The sequence below is a fragment of the Conger conger genome, chromosome 6 (assembly GCF_963514075.1).
Source record: "Conger conger chromosome 6, fConCon1.1, whole genome shotgun sequence".
NCBI lineage: Eukaryota > Metazoa > Chordata > Actinopteri > Anguilliformes > Congridae > Conger > Conger conger.
Window position 1 is genome coordinate 46,150,731 of NC_083765.1, and position 17,353 is coordinate 46,168,083.

Here is a 17,353-nt window from a genome sequence, read left to right on the forward strand (position 1 = left end):
TGTCCCAAATGTTATGGAGGGCACTGTATGTTATGACCATTGAGTCATGTGAGGGGTTGTGGAGGGTGGTGACAAAACTAATGTTGTACATGTATATGAACATTTACATCCACACTGGTCAAACACTGTCTGCCCCATGCACTGTCCCAGTCACTGTGCACATGCAGTCTATTTCTCATGATAAAAACACAAAGTCTTTTGTTCAAACATAGCAACGTTTTAGCAAAGGACGAGGTCCAGAGAAAATATCCAATCATCGGATGAATCCGTGCGTCACGTGACCGGCAGCACCAATGGCAGCCGCTGCAGCCCCGGTGTGGGCGTCTCAGACGAAGGTGGCCTGCTGCTTGCTCTTGGGGGCGCTGGCTTTGTGGGGCTTCGCGGTGACGAGCGCGGGCAGGCCGGACGTCTCGTACACCCCGCCCCGCGTCCGGCCCCGGCGCCCCTGTAGTCCCGGGAGGCCGAGGTCTGCTCCTCCCCGAGGGCGTTCCTCCAGCCGCACCGCGTCCACGTCCAGGATGCCCCTGGAGGGCAGGGGGGCCGCCCCCCGGGCGGGCGGGCGAGGGGGCCGGGGGAGACGAGGGCTGGAGGAGGTCGCCCTCTTGTGCGAGACGCTGGAACTGCGGGGCTTTTCCCTCGACCTCCTCTTAGAGCCTGGAGACAAGAGACATCAGATGGAGGCAGAATTAATAATGCAAACGATAGGTAACGCACTGTCTCCCACCCAAAACGCTCAGAGACTTAGGCTCAGACACTCCATGGGCGCAGCTGCAGAAGCTGAAGCAAAATGTTGGCGTTATGTCAGGCTGGCCAGAGGAGAAGCCAGCGAACACCATGAGTCCACTAGCAGCCCCGGGCCACAGGGTGACATTTAGACTGAAATAATCCGCCTCATTTAATCAAGCAAAACCGGCCGGTCGCCCCCAACGCCTGCATGGCCTGGGCATTGAATCGACACAGTCACTACACTACAGTTTCTCTCTGAAAAAACTGAAATATTTTCTGAAAGTTTTGTCAGACACCGCAAGCCTGGCACAGGTGCTCAATATCAACCGCTTGCAAATGTGGTTCTGGATTGAGGCAGGCCACTGTCACCATTCACTGTGAGAGATTCAGCGCCGGGGGCTAAACTCCCAAAAAGAAGCACTCGGCTCCGAAACTCCAAAATAATTAATCATGTTTGTGCCATGATGAATCTGCTATATTAAGTACTAGCATAGTGTAGTACTGGTCCAGTTTGTTCAGTGCAGTACGGTTATAGTCTGGCTGTGCATGATTTAGTGCATTATAATATTGAACAGGCTGTTTGTAAATCAGTCTTGGACTGGTCTGACCGTGTGTAATTTATAGCAGTCTGGTTGAGTATAATTTAGTGGTACAACACCAGTCTGGTTGTGTGTGATTCAATGTAGGATAAGCCTGATTGCTTTGTGTGTAAATCAAAGTGGGATTGGCCTGTTGAATTGGGTCAGCATAAGACTGGCATGCTTTACTGAAATCCAGAGCAGTAGGAGCTTAATTCTGCATGGGACATCACTGCTCTGTGTTTGTATAGGTCCTGTGTGGTACAGGACTGCCATGGGTTGTGCTGTTGCTGGATCATTGTCACCACCACACTGAAGAGAACCTGGACAGTAGACAGAACAGAGATCGAGTGGGTCTGATGTTAATGACATCACCAAGTGGTTCTGATGTTAATGACATCACTGCAGGGGCAAGAGTAGACATCCTGTCAGAGAGGCCCTAGTGACACAGCACTTTGGGCACGGCCCTGCCGTCAACATTCACCTGCACTGCCACCTACTGGCCCTTTACTGCAAATCAATGAGCCCATCCAGTCAGGCTCAGTCTAGATCCCTGGCCTCTGGGGTGCTGTTCCGATTCCCCAGAAAACAAAGAGGAGAAGAAACCTTTCTGTAGTCTCCATTATTACAGAATAACAATATAGATCAAAGCAACGCTCTCCCCAGATTTTCAGCACAAAGAGGTACTGCAGCATTTACATAGTTATAAGGACTAGAATGCGACGTGCTTTCCTGTACATCACACGCTGCACCGGGCTAATTACGCAGCCAGAGGTCTACACGAGCGCACAGAAACCACATCCCATTACCACGGCGATCCGCAAACTGCGTTATTAGCATCCCGTTACTATGGCAATCTCAATAGGGAATTACTGCCATCCCTTTGTCTCACCGCTACACGGGGCCATTTGGTCATGTTGTATTGATCTGAGGCAGGATCGATCCGGCCCCAGTGTAGCCCAGTCTGCAGCTGACCCAGAGCAGACAGCCGCTGACCGAGAGGCTCTCCTCTCGCCTCACATCAATGAGCCTGCTGACCTCCTCTCCCCCATCCCCAGGCATAAATTCACCCACCTCGAATCCCCCCTAAGCTCTGTGACATGGCAACCCGAACCCAGGTGAATCAATCAGACAACTGACCGACAGGGTTGCCAAATCTAGAGCGAAATCCAGCCTATTTGGGATTCCCCCAACAGGGAGAGGACAGCGGAACGGCCTCTGTGTTCCGAAATCTGAACATCCAGCACTAGCGTTTGAAGGTAACATTATGGTAACCAAAGCTGAGGCACTCCAACGCCTCCGTACAAAATGTTTTTGTGGCTCCTATGCTCAATTAATATTGTTAATGTTACATTGTAACCTCAAACCTAACCATAACCTCTGTTATCACAACTTTTTTGCGGTTTGTCCACAGATTATGTGTAAATACATCTATTATTTAATATATCTGTTCATATTTATTATGTTTTTTACCATAACCATAACGGATTCTGTGTAAACTATTTTTTTACATATATTTTATATCTATTATATTTCTCCTTGCAATAACAGAATGTTGTCATGTGATGGCGCTTATCCAGGATTCGGTATATGTGAACCGATTTCCAGGGCATGAAACATCCGTGCGAGACCATGTTGGTCAGTCAGCAGTTCAGCCTTGCAGTGAGGGAATCAGACTCGTTACCAGGTCTACAAAGAGGAATGCTAGCTAAAATTACATGTACATGTCTACTAAGTATATAGTAGGTTATAGTAGCAGCATCACCTGATAAATAGTGTGTCACAGTGGTAATATACGTTGGCAGCTGTACTGCCCTTGCGGGTGATGAATTACAGCACATGCTAGACATACTTACTGTGATAAAGAGACTCTAAGAGGAAGTGATGTCAGGACAGGATGAAGATGAATGTGTGTACCTGTAATTAAAATACAGATCTGCATCTGCATTTTCACAGTGTCCACGAGGGGCACCGTTGAGCTCCTTACCATGGGTACAGGCTGTACCCTTCCAGACCAGTGCTTTAACACTTAGCCTTGGTGTGAGATGGTTCAATAATGAAGTAAAGTAATGAACTGGTCGATCGGAGCAGGGACTACAGACACGTGCGCAGCTTGGTTAGGATCGACGCATACTTCCAATATTTACGATCTGCCCTCACTTAACATGTGTCAGTGCTAATAATGGTCATAAGAAAAGATGGGATCAAATTATACAGGCACAAGGAAATTACCTAATGGATATCAAGTAAATGTCAGACAGCAAAACAGAGGGTGGGAGAGCGACAGAGAGAAGAGAGAGAAGGAGTCAGACAGGGAGGAGGAGAGGACAGACAGAAAGAGAGACAGAGACAGATTAAGAGAGAAGGTTGAGAGAAAGATAAACATTTATGAAAGATAAACATGTACATACAGAACTGAAATAACTGCACAGCAGGAGGCCCCGAACCAGAGACGCTCCAGCTGCCCAGGTAGCAAACACCCAGCATGAAACAAGCAAGACCCTCTTTAGCTCTAGTGCAGTGCTACTCTACTCTCCTTGTCCTGTGGGCCGCAGTCTCTGCAGGCATTTTCTCCTACTGTGCAATACACCACCCGATTTCACTGATTATTTTACCTGCTTGGCTCAGATAATAAGCTAATTAGTGAAATCAGGTGGTGTAGCGCAAATACCTGCTGACATTGTGGCCTGCAGGACGAGGAGTTGAGTCTATGTTCTATGGCAATCCAATCTTATCCTAAAAGGGCCGGCGTGGGTGCAGGTTTTTGTTTTAACCCAGCAGTAACACACCTGATTATACTAAGGAACTAATCATGGTCTTTAATCAAGACCTTTATGAGCAGAATCAGCTGTCTTAGTCCTGTGCTAAAACAACAACCTGCACACACACCAGCCGGCCCTTTCTGGATAAGATTGGACACCCCTGTTCTATGGTACTGTGGTCTGAGGTACCCACACAACCAGAACTGCCCAGGTAACAAACACCCAGCATATAACAATCTAGTACCTCTTTATCTCTATGGTACCCTGGTCTCATGTATCCACACAACCAGGACTAACCAGATAACAAACACCCAGCATATAACAATCTAGTCCCTCTTTATCTTTATGGTACCCTAGTCTCATGTATCCATACAACCAGAACTGCCCAGGTAATAATGGTTATTATTGCTTTTCCCATATTTACCCCCGCTATTCAAATCATCCTTCAGTCAAAACCTCGTAGTTACTTTCAGTCCACAAAAGATAATTGCCCCCGCTCCCCCGAACAAAATCCCTTTGACAAAAGAAAAAGGGTAATGGCATATCTCTGCATGACTGTCTATTGCTGAGGAAATGTCGCGCACAATTATAAGTGATGATAAAGCGTTTTGCGGATCGATCTCGTAATCAGGGCTGTAATTAAGAAACGCGCGCTCACCCGCTCTCGTGCCCTCGGGCAGCAATGCTAGCTGTGATCAGGCTAATCATTTTCTCATTTGCTATCACAAACCACAGAGCAAATCCAAACACAATAAATCTGCTAATTAGGGCAAGAAGCCCCGTGGACTTTCTCTGTGCGAGAGACAAGGCCCCACTGAAAGCTGCTGGAAATATCACAGAACGCTTCCTGAATCTGAGCTAATAAAGAAGGACCGCACTGTAGGTGTGAAAAGGAAGCTCCCAGCATCCTGTGCTAATGTGTTGCATCAAAGTTAACATGAGGTAACGGAGTTTGTGACATCATAGGTGTGTTGTAAAAGTAAAGTGCTGCGCATTAAACTATTATAATGTACTTACTGCCCCCTTGTGGCCACTGACGTTCCGGTGACTGGCAAAGATCAGTTGCTGAAGCAGCTTTTCGCTTTTAGTCTTCAGACCATCAGTATCTCTACAACAGGGCTTTTTCTGAGAAATCCGGTTGATGGATGATGTACTTTATTTTAACAAGCCAAGCACTCAGATCGAATGAAATGGGAACACCCAGACCCAGGCAAAACGTACAGGTAGGCCTAGTAATACAGCTCGCAAATCTGTATGCTTTTTGAGCGCCAGGATCGGGTTTAAAACTGACCGCAAGTCACCTGCTGGTTTTGCACATTTGCACCAGGCCACAAGGTGGCCTCCTCATTAATAGGCTGACGAGAGACTTCACAAAGACCCCTTTGTCTTCTGTGCCACATAAACGCTTTTGATTCTCCTACACGTCCGTTTCCTTTGGGTCTGTAAAGGACGATGAACTGTGAGCCACCTCAAAAAGTGCTCTTGTTTATCTGCTGAGCTCCTCCTTTTGCGTACGGTAATTGCTATATTGGATCTGGGTAATGGAACAGAAGCTTGGCCTGTGTCTACGGGGGCATAATAGACTAGGCTACGTGTTCAGAATGACTGCACGTTAGCGCGAAAGCCAACGCTTGATATTTAGACCTGCCAACAAACAAGCACATCGGTAATGACTGTGTATACTTCACACAGCTGAGCGAAGCCGTCCATTTGTCACATCCTCCGACAGTCTATGGTCACATCACGGCAGCTTCACGCTTTACGGGAAGCTGTCCAAGTGGACAAGCTTTGGCTAGGGTGATGATGTCAAAGTCTGGCGGTTCTATTTTTTGTGCGAATATTTATCAGGGCTCGCTGCGACTGAGAAGGCTGTGCACAGCACGGCTCGGCCAGGGGCTGACCGCGGAAACCCAAACGCCAGCAGGCGACGCGACCCTGACAACCTCCCGTTAACCTGTGATCCACTTTTCATGAATACCTCATCCTACTCTACGAGAAAACCTGGCGCCACAAAGCAGGATTACTGTGTTAGCCGGATACATGCACTGAGTAAAATCTGGACTCCATCTAAATCTGTAACATGGACTGAAGTAAAACGAGCTGTAACAGGCTACCGGGTTTTACTCTGCAGTGATCCGGCTGAGTAACCATGCTATGTGGAACAGGCCCCAGTACGCACAAGCGTCCGCTTAGCAATAAAACATTTTCGTTTATTGTAATAAAACATTACTCTTACCATAAAACATCACACTACCTTTTCACCATGATATAGCACACTCCGATTGTTTGAAAATGACCCTTTCCAACATAAACCAGCACGTTTAGGTCATCTAAAATGAGTGTTTTTTTATTATTTATTTTTTACAACACGAGCCATCTCCTGACGCACAGCAACGGAGATGGATGCAAAAGAACAAAAACGAAGTTAAACTGCACTTCCGTCTTACATCGTTATAAAAGTGACACATTCGCCAAACAAATGTCATTCGAAGGGAAACACTTGTCGAGACAACGCAGACCTTTCAATCCAAAACCAACAATAGCGTCATGAATGGTTAGTGGTGAAAATGTCAACGAGGGTGGGGTGGGGATGATGTGCAAACACCCCCCCCCCCCCATATATAGTAACCCTGTTTGGGCGGACCGTTTCCATGGCTCCCCATAAGCCATGAAGCGTTCTGTAAGGCTAGCACGTGCGAGATATGATACACGGCCCTTATTGTTTTGTTTTCTAAAGTGCACTGTGTGTACTCCTCTCCAACAATTACCTATTGACAAAAATGTGTACAGAGCAGTAGCTACTCCCCTACTTTGATGTATCCGCTCCTTGTTTGCCGGGCTCCGCTAATTTCCGTGTCGCCCTTGTGCGCTGATCCTCGAGTTTGAGTAAAGAGATTCTTTCATTCGCCCCCTCGTGATGTGGAAACGAGGACCCATCCTGACAGCGCGTGCAAACAGAAAAGGGCCGGTGGGTAAAGAGGGAGACTCAGGAGCACGTTTGCTCAAGTAATCACTTCTACACCTTTCTGCCTTCGGTCAAGTAATCACTTCTACACCTTTCTGCCTTCACGTGTGCTTGCTGGGTATAAATACATAGGGCAAACAAGACTTAAACATTATGTGCCAGATAACCTGCATACTTAATGCTATGCAGAATTCTGCTGACTGAAAACAAGCATATAGTTCTTCACACTCTGTGGGCCGACCAAATACAGTGGGCTCCAGAATGATTTTTTTCTCTTAAAACCATAGGGGTCAAAATTATGGGCATCAATAAATGATTGTAAATAAAATCAAACAATGTGAATCTGTCAATAAAATTGTATTAAATTTAATATAGTTAACTCCTTACTTTAATATAGTATCCTTCCATCACTTCCTGCTTCACTGGAATATAAAAATGAGGTAACAAGCATGCAACATCCCTTTGTCATTCATCAGCATGGGAAAAGGCCAAAGAACTGAATTCAGAAGAGACAGTAATTGACGGTCACAAGTCTATTAATGGGTACAAAAAAAATAAATAAAAACAAACAGCTAAACATACCACTGAAATATATATTTTCAGATTTTGGTTGATTCTATTGAATATTAATAAATCACACTACTTGAAACATCTTATGTCAAAAACTCTTTGAGTTTACTGTATTTTTTGCACATATTTATCAAGGGTGTGAATAATTATGGAGCCCGCTGTACATGATTTGAATGTAAGCAAAAGGGACTGTATCATACTGCATTTTTGAGCCAGTTTATTTCACTTTGCAGGTTTTCTTGGATGTTTTAATGCCTTGGGCTCATTTATATAAGCATATGATCTTCCCTCAGCTAATCCTTAACTACTGCCAAAAACAGTCACTGTTCCTCTGACTCTTCTCAACCTGAAGCATCTTAACTTCTCATTACTAACATAATGATGCATTTATTTACTTAATTACTGTGATAAAGTAATATCACCCATATCACCCCCCCCCCCCATAACACAAAACTTTCCAATGAAATGGTACTGAAGAAAAGAAAACAGTTTAAGACATGACTAATCAGCAAGTTCTGTAACAAATCCTCATCTCAGAAGCTGCATGAATCTGAAAGCTCATTCTGTCATAGCCGGCGCTCCTGGTCCTGTATGGGAACGCCGCTCAGCTCGGAGCGGAAGTGGCATTCAGCACACCGGAGCGGCCCTGTTACGCACCACGGCCGACTCTGGGAATAATAAGTGGAAATGAATAAACTGGCACCAATTAGGGCACATCCGCTGTTTGCGGGCCTTGTTTACAGAATGCTAACCGCCGCGCGTTTCACAAAGCCCTCCTAACTAGGCATTCAGCTCAGCGACCTCCATGCATAGCTAATGCGCCGAGTTCTCCTCCTTTCACAAAGAACAAACCCCATCGGAAGGCAAGCGGTGAACGCGCCCGGCAGTGACAATGGGGGCAGGGGCATCCGGCGGGACCCCAAAACCGGACGAGTGCTGATGCGGCCCGTCCGCCTACGCCAACAGAGATCCACATCCGGTTTAGCAAAACACTTACGCTCCGGGTGACGTGTGTAACGGTTGTGTTTGACAGGAGCCAGGGAGACAATATGAGCAGGGGTCCTGACCATCCAAACACGTCACAGCACAGATTCTATAGTGCAGCTACTGTGTTCTGCACAGGCAGTTTAAGGGTGAGAGACTGTCTCACACAGGCAGTTTAAGGGAGAGAGACTGATACAGGTAGTGTAAAACTGAGTGACTGTGTCTGACACAGGCAGTTTAAGGGAGAGAGACTGACACAGGCAGTTTAAGGGAGAGAGACTGTCTGACACAGGCAGTTTAAGGGTGAGAGACTGTCTCACACAGGCAGTTTAAGGGAGAGAGACTGATACAGGTAGTGTAAAACTGAGTGACTGTGTCTGACACAGGCAGTTTAAGGGAGAGAGACTGTCTCACACAGGCAGTTTAAGGGGGAGAGAGTGATACAGGTAGTGTAAAACTGAGTGACTGTGTCTGACACAGGCAGTTTAAGGGAGAGAGACTGTCTGACACAGGCAGTTTAAGGCTATAAAAACAGGCACAATTAAGTCCCAGTTGGAGCACACAGTTCAAATGACAGGCCACAGAGATTAAATCAGCAGGAAGTCAGCTACAGATCACCATCTTACAGAAGGCAGATTTGTGATTTGACTTCTAACATTTATTCAATCTAATCACACACAGGAAATAAATTCATCAGCAAAGGAATCTACAGAAATCATCTACTGGAGATGAGAATTATGCAGAGAGAGATTGCAATTCAACAATGACATTAGTTCTAAAAAATAACTACTGTATGTACATACTTATTACTTTTCACTGAGCAGTGCTAAACAGTAAATAAAAATAACAGGGATAAATTATTTACCTTCTCAGGAATATATTACAGAATAAAATATATAAAATAGGTGTGACTAGAGAAGTTGGCAAAATGGAGACCCATGTACAGACATTGTTGAATTGCATTTTACCGAGGAACCGGAGAGGGGGGGGGGGACAAAACTTTTTTTTCCAAAAATACAAGAACTCAGTACCATTACGAGAACTTTTTTTTTTCAAATAATTGACATAATTTACAAAATTCATTTGAAACACCTGCTTGAAAAAAACAAAAACAAAACAGCTTTGAGCGGCGGTCCAGTTTTGTTCGGCCCGGACAGCACCGCGGTCACCCACAGGGAAACACGTTTGATCGCTGGCGGTCTCCGGGAAACCTGCTGACCGCCACTCTCCCCTCTGGGGCACGAGGCGGTGCTTTTACGCACAGGAGCGGGGCCACCCCCCCCTCCCCCCCTCTGCTCAGCATCACGAGCACGCCTCGAGGTCTTCCGCAGGGGAGACGTTTCAGTCCCCCTGCGAGTCTGGGGCAGTGTAGCGTTATACGTTCCTGTAAACATCTGTCTCGCGAAACACGTCTTTACTGATTGTCAGAACACAAATTCCAAAAACTATTCGGTTCATTATTGAGAAATATATAATGGGGAAAAAAATAAAAAATACAGAAAAAGAAGCAGGGAAAGAGTTTATTTTGTGTAGAATATAAAGTGCATTAGAGTCAGTAAAGTGGGAGGAGTCCTCAGCTCAGAGCACTGCACACGACACACACAGGGGGCGGGGTCAGGGGAAGACGGACAGCTGGTGCCGGTCCCGGGCTCAGAGCACTGCACACAGGGGGTGGGGTCACACTCCTGATGTACCTGAGCTGGACCGGGGGTCTGTGCGGCTGTCCGAGGGGGGAGCGTGGCGGGTGTGGGACAGGCCGGGCACAGGGGAGGGGGGCAGCAGCGTGCTGTTGGGGCTGGTGATGTCACCCTCGCCCACCAGAGTCAAATCGCCCATGCTCTCGTCCTCCAGCATCTGCACGCTGTGGCCCTTCCAGGGCGGGGGGGCCCGGGGGATGGGGGACAGGCCGAGGCCGGGGCCGGGGGCGGGGGAGTCCAGGCTCAGGCAGTGGTGGGTGGAGGAGAGGGCCCCGCCGTTCTCCTTCCCCCGCCGCGGCGTGGAGCAGGACGGCTCGGCCGCCAGCCGCAGGAAGTCCGGCAGCACCAGGTCGTCCTTGTTCAGCAGACCTCGCTGGTCGTTGGCTCGGTTGCTCTGAGCTTTGGATATGAGCTCGAAGAACTCTGCGCAGGGTCAAGGGTCAGAGGTCAGCGGGTCAGGAACACAGCGCACACGCTTCCAACGACAACAAAAAACATCTATACTCAAACAACGTGTCAAATAAAGAGCATACATCTTAAACATCAGGCTGCCCAACCCTGTTCCTGGAGTTCTACTATCCTGTAGGTTTCCACTCCAACCCTAACAAAGCACACCTCATTCAACAGCTGGAGATCTAGCAGGCCTGCTAATTAGTAGAATGAGGTGTGCCAAATTAGCGTAGAAATGAAAACCTGCGGGACGGTACTCTGGTTGCAGGGTTGGGCAGCCCTTGTTAAATATAACTGTGTGAAATGACAATGTTAACAAGAGCACGAAGAGCCCTACATTAGTCTCTGAGCAGAAGGGGGGAGGAGGGGGGAGGGGGGAGGGGGAGGGAGGGGTGGGTGTTAGTGACAGAGGAAAGCAAAGCTTCATGTGTACAGTGAATGAGAGGGGCGGAGCTTTAGCAGAGGGAGGGAGGATTACCTTCGGCTTCGTCTATATTAATGTGTTTGTGCTTTCTCCTCTCTTTACCCCCTGATTGGTCCTGTGTGAATTTGGGCGGGTCCCTGGCGGCCTTCCCGCTCTCCCCTCTGGCTTTCACAGAAGAGCACTTTCCTGACGGACACTCATCGCCCTGGATTGCGACAACGACAATGCACCGGATTAGGGGGGCGGGGCCGCAGGGCGGGCTGAGGCGGGGAGCCCCTCCCCAGGCCCGGTCGTGGGCGGGGCCATGGTTGTGGGCGGGGTCGAGGGTGACCACGCTTCCTCTGAACCAAGGCCAGCAAAGTGAGACACACAAGAGCCCGGAAAACTAGCACCGCTACGCTACCGTCACCTCTAGCTTCCACCCAAGCTTCCACCAGCTGGCTACCATGACTACCGCAGTCACCCCGGAGACCGAAGCCACGGCCCTGGAGTCGGGCGCAGCGTCAGAGAGAGCGGAGGAGGGGGAGTTAGGACAGGCAGAGCCAGGCCATGCGCGTGCGGAGGAAACCTCGCCCGCGGGGGGCAAGAAAGAGCAGCGTTACGGTTCGGATGCAGGAAACCCAGCTCAGGAGGTGGACAGGTCGGAAAGAGGAGAGCCAATCAGAACGTCCGATTCCCGTCACAGACCCCCCCCCGCCCCACCCACGACACCCGAAACCCATCCCACCACAGATCCTTACTGTTGCCGCTTGGCTTCTTGCCGTCGTAGAGGGGGCGTGGCTTTTCGTTGCGACGAGTTTCTGCTTGTCTGTGGGAGGAAGAACAGACAGGAAGTGGAGTCAGACACAACAGCGGCCCTGGAGATGAGATGTTATCGGGGGTGGGGGGGCGGCAGAACGGAAGGCTCCACGGACCGGGGCGTGTGTCGTTGCTGATCCGCACTGGAGTCCGCTGGCTCTGGGCCTGAGACCCCCCCATCACAGCCCCTGCTGCTGCATGACCCTGGCCACAGCCAGGCACAAACAGACAAGCTCATTCATCACAGCCAGCTTCACCAGCCTAGGCCAGCACACTGATAAGAGCACACAGCTGCATGGGGCATTAATGAGCTTACCGGGGTACCTAATGAGGAAGTAGAGGAGATGCACCATAGATATCGCCTCTGCTTACAGGGTTCTTAAGATGGGTTCTTTGGGGAGTGGTTTCAGGAAGTGGTGTCATACAGTACAGAGGTGCCAACAACCTGAAGAGCCTCAGAGTCGGCTGCTTTTTCTGTCATTCTGAGCTAACCGATCAATCAATGCAGCTGATTATACGCATCTGGTTTCTAGGGCATGAACTTGTAGTTGATATTAAGATGAAGGACAGCGTTTGGGGATCCCAGCAGACCCAGTGGCTCTCCAGAACAGGGTTTGGGGATCCCAGCAGACCCTGTGGCTCTCCAGAACAGGGTTTGGGGATCCCAGCAGACCCAGTGGCTCTCCAGGACATGGTTCGGGGACACCAGCACACCCTGTGGCTCTCCAGGACAGGGTTTGGGGACCCCAGCACACCCTGTGGCTCTCCAGGACAGGGTTTAGGGACCCCAGCACACCATGTGGCTCTCCAGGACAGGGTTCGGGGATCCCAGCAGACCCTGTGGCTCTCCAGGACAGGGTGCGGAGGTGTGTGAATGTGTGGAACGGGCAGACGGATGGACAGGAGTCCCCTCACCTTTCCCCAGGGCGTGGTCGGCCACGTCCAGCACCACTCTGAGGCCGTCCAGGTTAGAGATGGGCACGCCCAGGTCCAGAGGCTCCCTCTCCCCGCTCTGCAGAACACCAGACGACAGCAGCTAAAGCAGGGCGGCCCCATTCTACACACAGCACTGCTGCACCAGCCTCCCGGCCCACGCTGCACTGCTGCAGAATGGCTGCTCACCGCTGGGTATCGTCCACACAGGTGAGGGCTGAGGTCAATATTGCATCACCCTCTGAAATCAGACCTGGATCAAATACCCATTTGAAATACTTTACCCTTTACTTTAACACCGGTATTGTTCCCGGGGATCACTGCCCATAATCAGTAATCGTGAATATCAAAGTAATATTCAAATAAACATCTACAGTAATTTCTCCAATGTTCTATGTTATACGATTGTTCGTAATACGGTTGGTTGCACATTGTGACACGCATTGTGTTACGCACAGGTGAAAGGGGAGACAGGCAGCCACTCACCACCGTAGCGACCAGGTCTGCCAGGTGGAGGCCATATTTGGCCACGACGGGCCTCAAGACCTCTGTGACGGGCTTGGTGGGCTTGGCCTTCAGACCCACGGACCGGTTAATGGGCACCAGGTCCAATCTGCAGATGAAAGGAGCGTTAGAAACACAGGGCCAGCTCCAGTGATAGCCTGATGGGTACGCAGATTACAGGCTGACTGAGGCTCGACAAACAAGATTCCTCAGACCGGGCCTACTGATAAACAGCACAGCTCTTAGATAAACTTAGAATAGCTACAGGAACAAATTCAATCAACTTTAAAGGAACACTCAGTACTCAACGCAGAGAATCGTCTTCATGAACAGATGAAATTCTGTGAAAAGAGACGTCAAAGTCGACAAACTGTGCCTGAACGGTATGACGGTCAGCCTTTATTTGCCCGTAAAGATGGGACTATCCACCATTGTGCCGTCTACATCATTTCCACAGTGGCAGTATTACAATGGGAAGGTGATCACACTTCTTTAGATTAATCTTGCAACCAAAAGGAACCAGTGAATGAAGAGAGTTACCTGAACAACGTGCGTTTCTCTAATCTTAGGTCCCGAGCGCTCAAAGTCATGCAGTCTTGGTCCATAACCAGGGGCTTCAGAAGGCAAACACAGGTGTGTTAAAACACACACTTCAGCATCACCTGCTCATTTCATATCATTAAAGATAACCACACACATACGCACAGAAAATACAGTGTCGTGAATTCACTAGAGACTGTCAAACAGGCTGCAACCAGGTTATTTGGTTTTACTGTCAGCTTCCCTTTTAAAGAGTGCACAGAATTGGAGACAGTATCATAAAGGTGGGCTGATGAAAACATTGCATAACAGTAATATCTTACTTACACTTCTTGTATTTATGCCCAAAACTATTTTACTGTTTAATCACAATGTCAAGTTGACTGAGGTCAACTATTACTTCTGAGGAACAGTCATTTGTAAAAAACCTTTTGCTAAAAAAACATTCTAATCCAACAATAATAACACTACACTGCACCCCATCTGAACAATCATTAAAACATGCTTGTGCTTGTTCTTTGCAGCTATGAAATACCACCCAGAGTTAAGAGGAAATCCTCTAATACAGTGATGTAAGGGATACAGACAGTGTAGAAGCTATAGGTGAGAGTGAGGAGGTCATCAAAATAGAAACCATAGACATGACAGTGATGAAAGTCCTCCACCAAAGAGGAATATAAGGAAAACAAAACAGAAACCACAGATATGACAGTGATGAAGGTCCTCCACCATAGAGGAATATTAGGAAAACCAAGTAGAAACCATAGATCTGACAGTGATGAAGGTCCTCCACCATAGAGGAATATAAGGACAACAGACAGCATAAAAGCCATAGATGACTGGGACATAGTAGGGAGGAAAACAGAGTGTGTAAAGGAGAATGAGAAGTCCTCCACCAGCATGTGGAATGTTTGGGGCTCTAACCTTCTCTCCCCCGACCAGGAAGAGGTCCACAGCGGCCAGGTTGATCCCCATCTTCTCACAGAGGCCCAGGAGCACCTCCCTGACAGAGACGCCAGGGCGCAGGGGCACGGAGGAGCACGAGCCGTCAGGCATGTTGATGCTGCAGTGTCTGTGAACGCGCTCCCTCTCCAACAGCGACATGGAGTGCCTCGACACGTCCCCCTGCACAGGAAGTGACAGAGGTGCCCCGCTCAAATCGGTCCCCCTGCAACCATCACCACTGGACTTTCCACCTGTTCCACACTGATTTTCTGAACACAGCACGTACGGGACCTTCAACAGACTCTCTAACCAGTGGGAAGTGAGATGCTGCAAGTTTTTCAAGGTTTTTTTATCTCTCAAAAGATCATTTATATTCTTTCTTAACTCCACTCATGTTACGGTGTTGAGTCATGGATATGGATGACATGCCAGTTAGATTGATCAGCAATGTACAGGCATTTCAAAGCCCACTTTCCTCTCCCAGCGACACTAACACCTCAGGCTGTTGTTGGTGTGTTCTGTTAGTCAGCCCAATGATTTAACTGCCAGCTTCATTGTAAAGATCTCTAGGATAGATGGCTACAGCTGTAACTATATTGATAAACGATAAATCATTTGCTTTATTATACACACGTGTCAATAAACAAGCACGGCATTCCCACGGATAGAAACAGCTCTCTGAGTGACACAAACCCTCATTATCATTCCAGCTTATTTGTACAGTTATTGTATGAATTGAAATGGTTTTTTAATCATTATGCCATACTCCAAGTAGAAAGGGAATATAGTATAAAATATTCAGAGGGACCTCTCTGGGGTGTTGCTAGCTCTGTTTCTTTAAGGGGCAGCTCCCTTTCCTGGCCTTTTCAATATTATTTAGGTTTTAGTGGATGTGTTTTTTCTTCAATTGGCCCATTTTTTTGTGTGCTATGAAGGATATTTTAGATATTTACATAAGTCTCTGAGTATCCCCTGGCTTCACAATGGGCGGCATTGAAGAATTAGGGGGTTTGTGTTCTAAGGCAAGACAATACACTTGAAGTAGGCCTTCTATACGACCCAGATAATGTCAATAAAACATTCTCACAATGTAGCTGCCACGTAGTGGCAATATTAAAACACTGACAAAACATTCCAGTAACGTAATGAGAGCATTCTGTGTTAGCTGCGGAATGGATTCAACTTATAGTGTTTACTCAGTTCGTACCATAAATATCCCTGTTTTTAATATTGAGCTGCTACATCTTTCCATGAGCACAGCAGTCTTAGGCTGCATATGGCGCAGGAAATATTTCAGATGGAAAATAATATTAACTGTCATTTTTTGAAAGAATAATTGGTATATATATATATGTACAACCTCCAGAGGCATGGGAATGCTGTACACGCTTATTGAAATATATTTTCTGGGTTTAACCCTTTAAAGTGTGAGATTACAGATATGTGATTAGACTTTTCTTATCTGAACATTATAATGCTGAAGTAACAATCACTGCTGGTAACTGAAAATGATGGCAGGTCTCTAGAAAATCATAAATCTAAAATCTAAAATATCCTTCACCGTGCACAAATCCGTCCAGGCCAATCGAAAAAGCAGCACACTAAAAAACAAAACAAAATCAAAATGTAAATCAGCAAGTGACCTATCCCTTTAAAACCCCCAGTGGATGTAGAGATGTATACAGCACATGTTGCAGTGCTGCTATTTTGATTGAGATTTGAGGTTTATTGATGAGAAAAAAGAGTGCGGCTCCCAGGCACACGGAATTCCAGCGCTCCCGCTAAAAATACCCTGTTTATCTTCACATCCGCCAACTTACCAGCCATCGCCCAGTGCTCTGAAGCAAACACAACCTTCTACAACGTGACTCACAGACCGCTATCACTGAGGAGGCTTTACACATTCTCCGCTGTTCCACTCCTTATTTTTATTATCTTTCACTGAAAGATAATAGCGTAGCGTGATGAAATGCTTATTAAAAGTAAAGGGAGGAGATAAGCGGAGGGCACATGTTGAGTTAAGAGAGAGCGTGTTCCTCCTGCAGCGGTGGGAGCTCAGCTAAGCGCTGGCGTGGCGATGTGTCCGTACTCTCACCTCGTTCTTTCCCCCCGAGCTGCACGTGGCCAGCTCCAGACTCGCTCCCGACGACAGAGAGCCCTGAGATTCCCGCCTTCCGTTACTGCCCGAGAAATCTGCAAAACAGCGATCGGTCACACGCGGCAGAGTGCAGGCTCCCCTACCCACAGTGCACTGTTTCTCTCAGAACAATGCAGGCTCCCCTACCCACAGTGCACTGTTTCTCTCAGAACAGTGCAGGCTCCCTCTACCCACAGTGCACTGTTTCTCTCAGAACAGTGCAGGCTCCCCTACCCACAGTGCACTGTTTCTCTCAGAACAGTGCAGGCTCCCCTACCCACAGTGCACTGTTTCTCTCAGAACAGTAAAAGCTCCCCTACCCACAGTGCACTGTTTCTCC

At 47.9% G+C, this 17,353-nt stretch overlaps 1 protein-coding gene and 1 long non-coding RNA gene across 5 annotated transcripts in view; both read right to left on the reverse strand.

Annotated features, from left to right (window-relative positions):
* Window positions 1-6,392: 6,392 nt before the first annotated feature.
* LOC133130127 (uncharacterized) lies at window positions 6,393-7,440 on the reverse strand. The gene is made up of 2 exons (XR_009708911.1): window positions 7,123-7,440; window positions 6,393-7,088 (listed from the first exon to the last, which is right to left on the reverse strand). It is a non-coding gene; the product is annotated as an uncharacterized LOC133130127 (long non-coding RNA).
* Window positions 7,441-9,172: 1,732 nt separating this feature from the next.
* rgs12b (regulator of G protein signaling 12b) overlaps window positions 9,173-17,353 on the reverse strand; it is a 40,346-nt gene continuing 32,165 nt past the window's right edge. For all 4 annotated transcript variants that reach the window (XM_061245335.1, XM_061245333.1, XM_061245334.1 and 1 more), the window contains 8 exons: window positions 16,972-17,069; window positions 14,856-15,056; window positions 13,932-14,005; window positions 13,374-13,500; window positions 12,870-12,966; window positions 11,897-11,964; window positions 11,211-11,361; window positions 9,173-10,705 (listed from right to left, as the gene is read on the reverse strand). In XM_061245335.1, coding sequence (XP_061101319.1) covers window positions 10,263-10,705; window positions 11,211-11,361; window positions 11,897-11,964; window positions 12,870-12,966; window positions 13,374-13,500; window positions 13,932-14,005; window positions 14,856-15,056; window positions 16,972-17,069 — 1,259 coding nt within the window. In that variant the 3' untranslated portion in view covers window positions 9,173-10,262. The remainder of the gene's footprint in view (window positions 10,706-11,210; window positions 11,362-11,896; window positions 11,965-12,869; window positions 12,967-13,373; window positions 13,501-13,931; window positions 14,006-14,855; window positions 15,057-16,971; window positions 17,070-17,353) is intronic.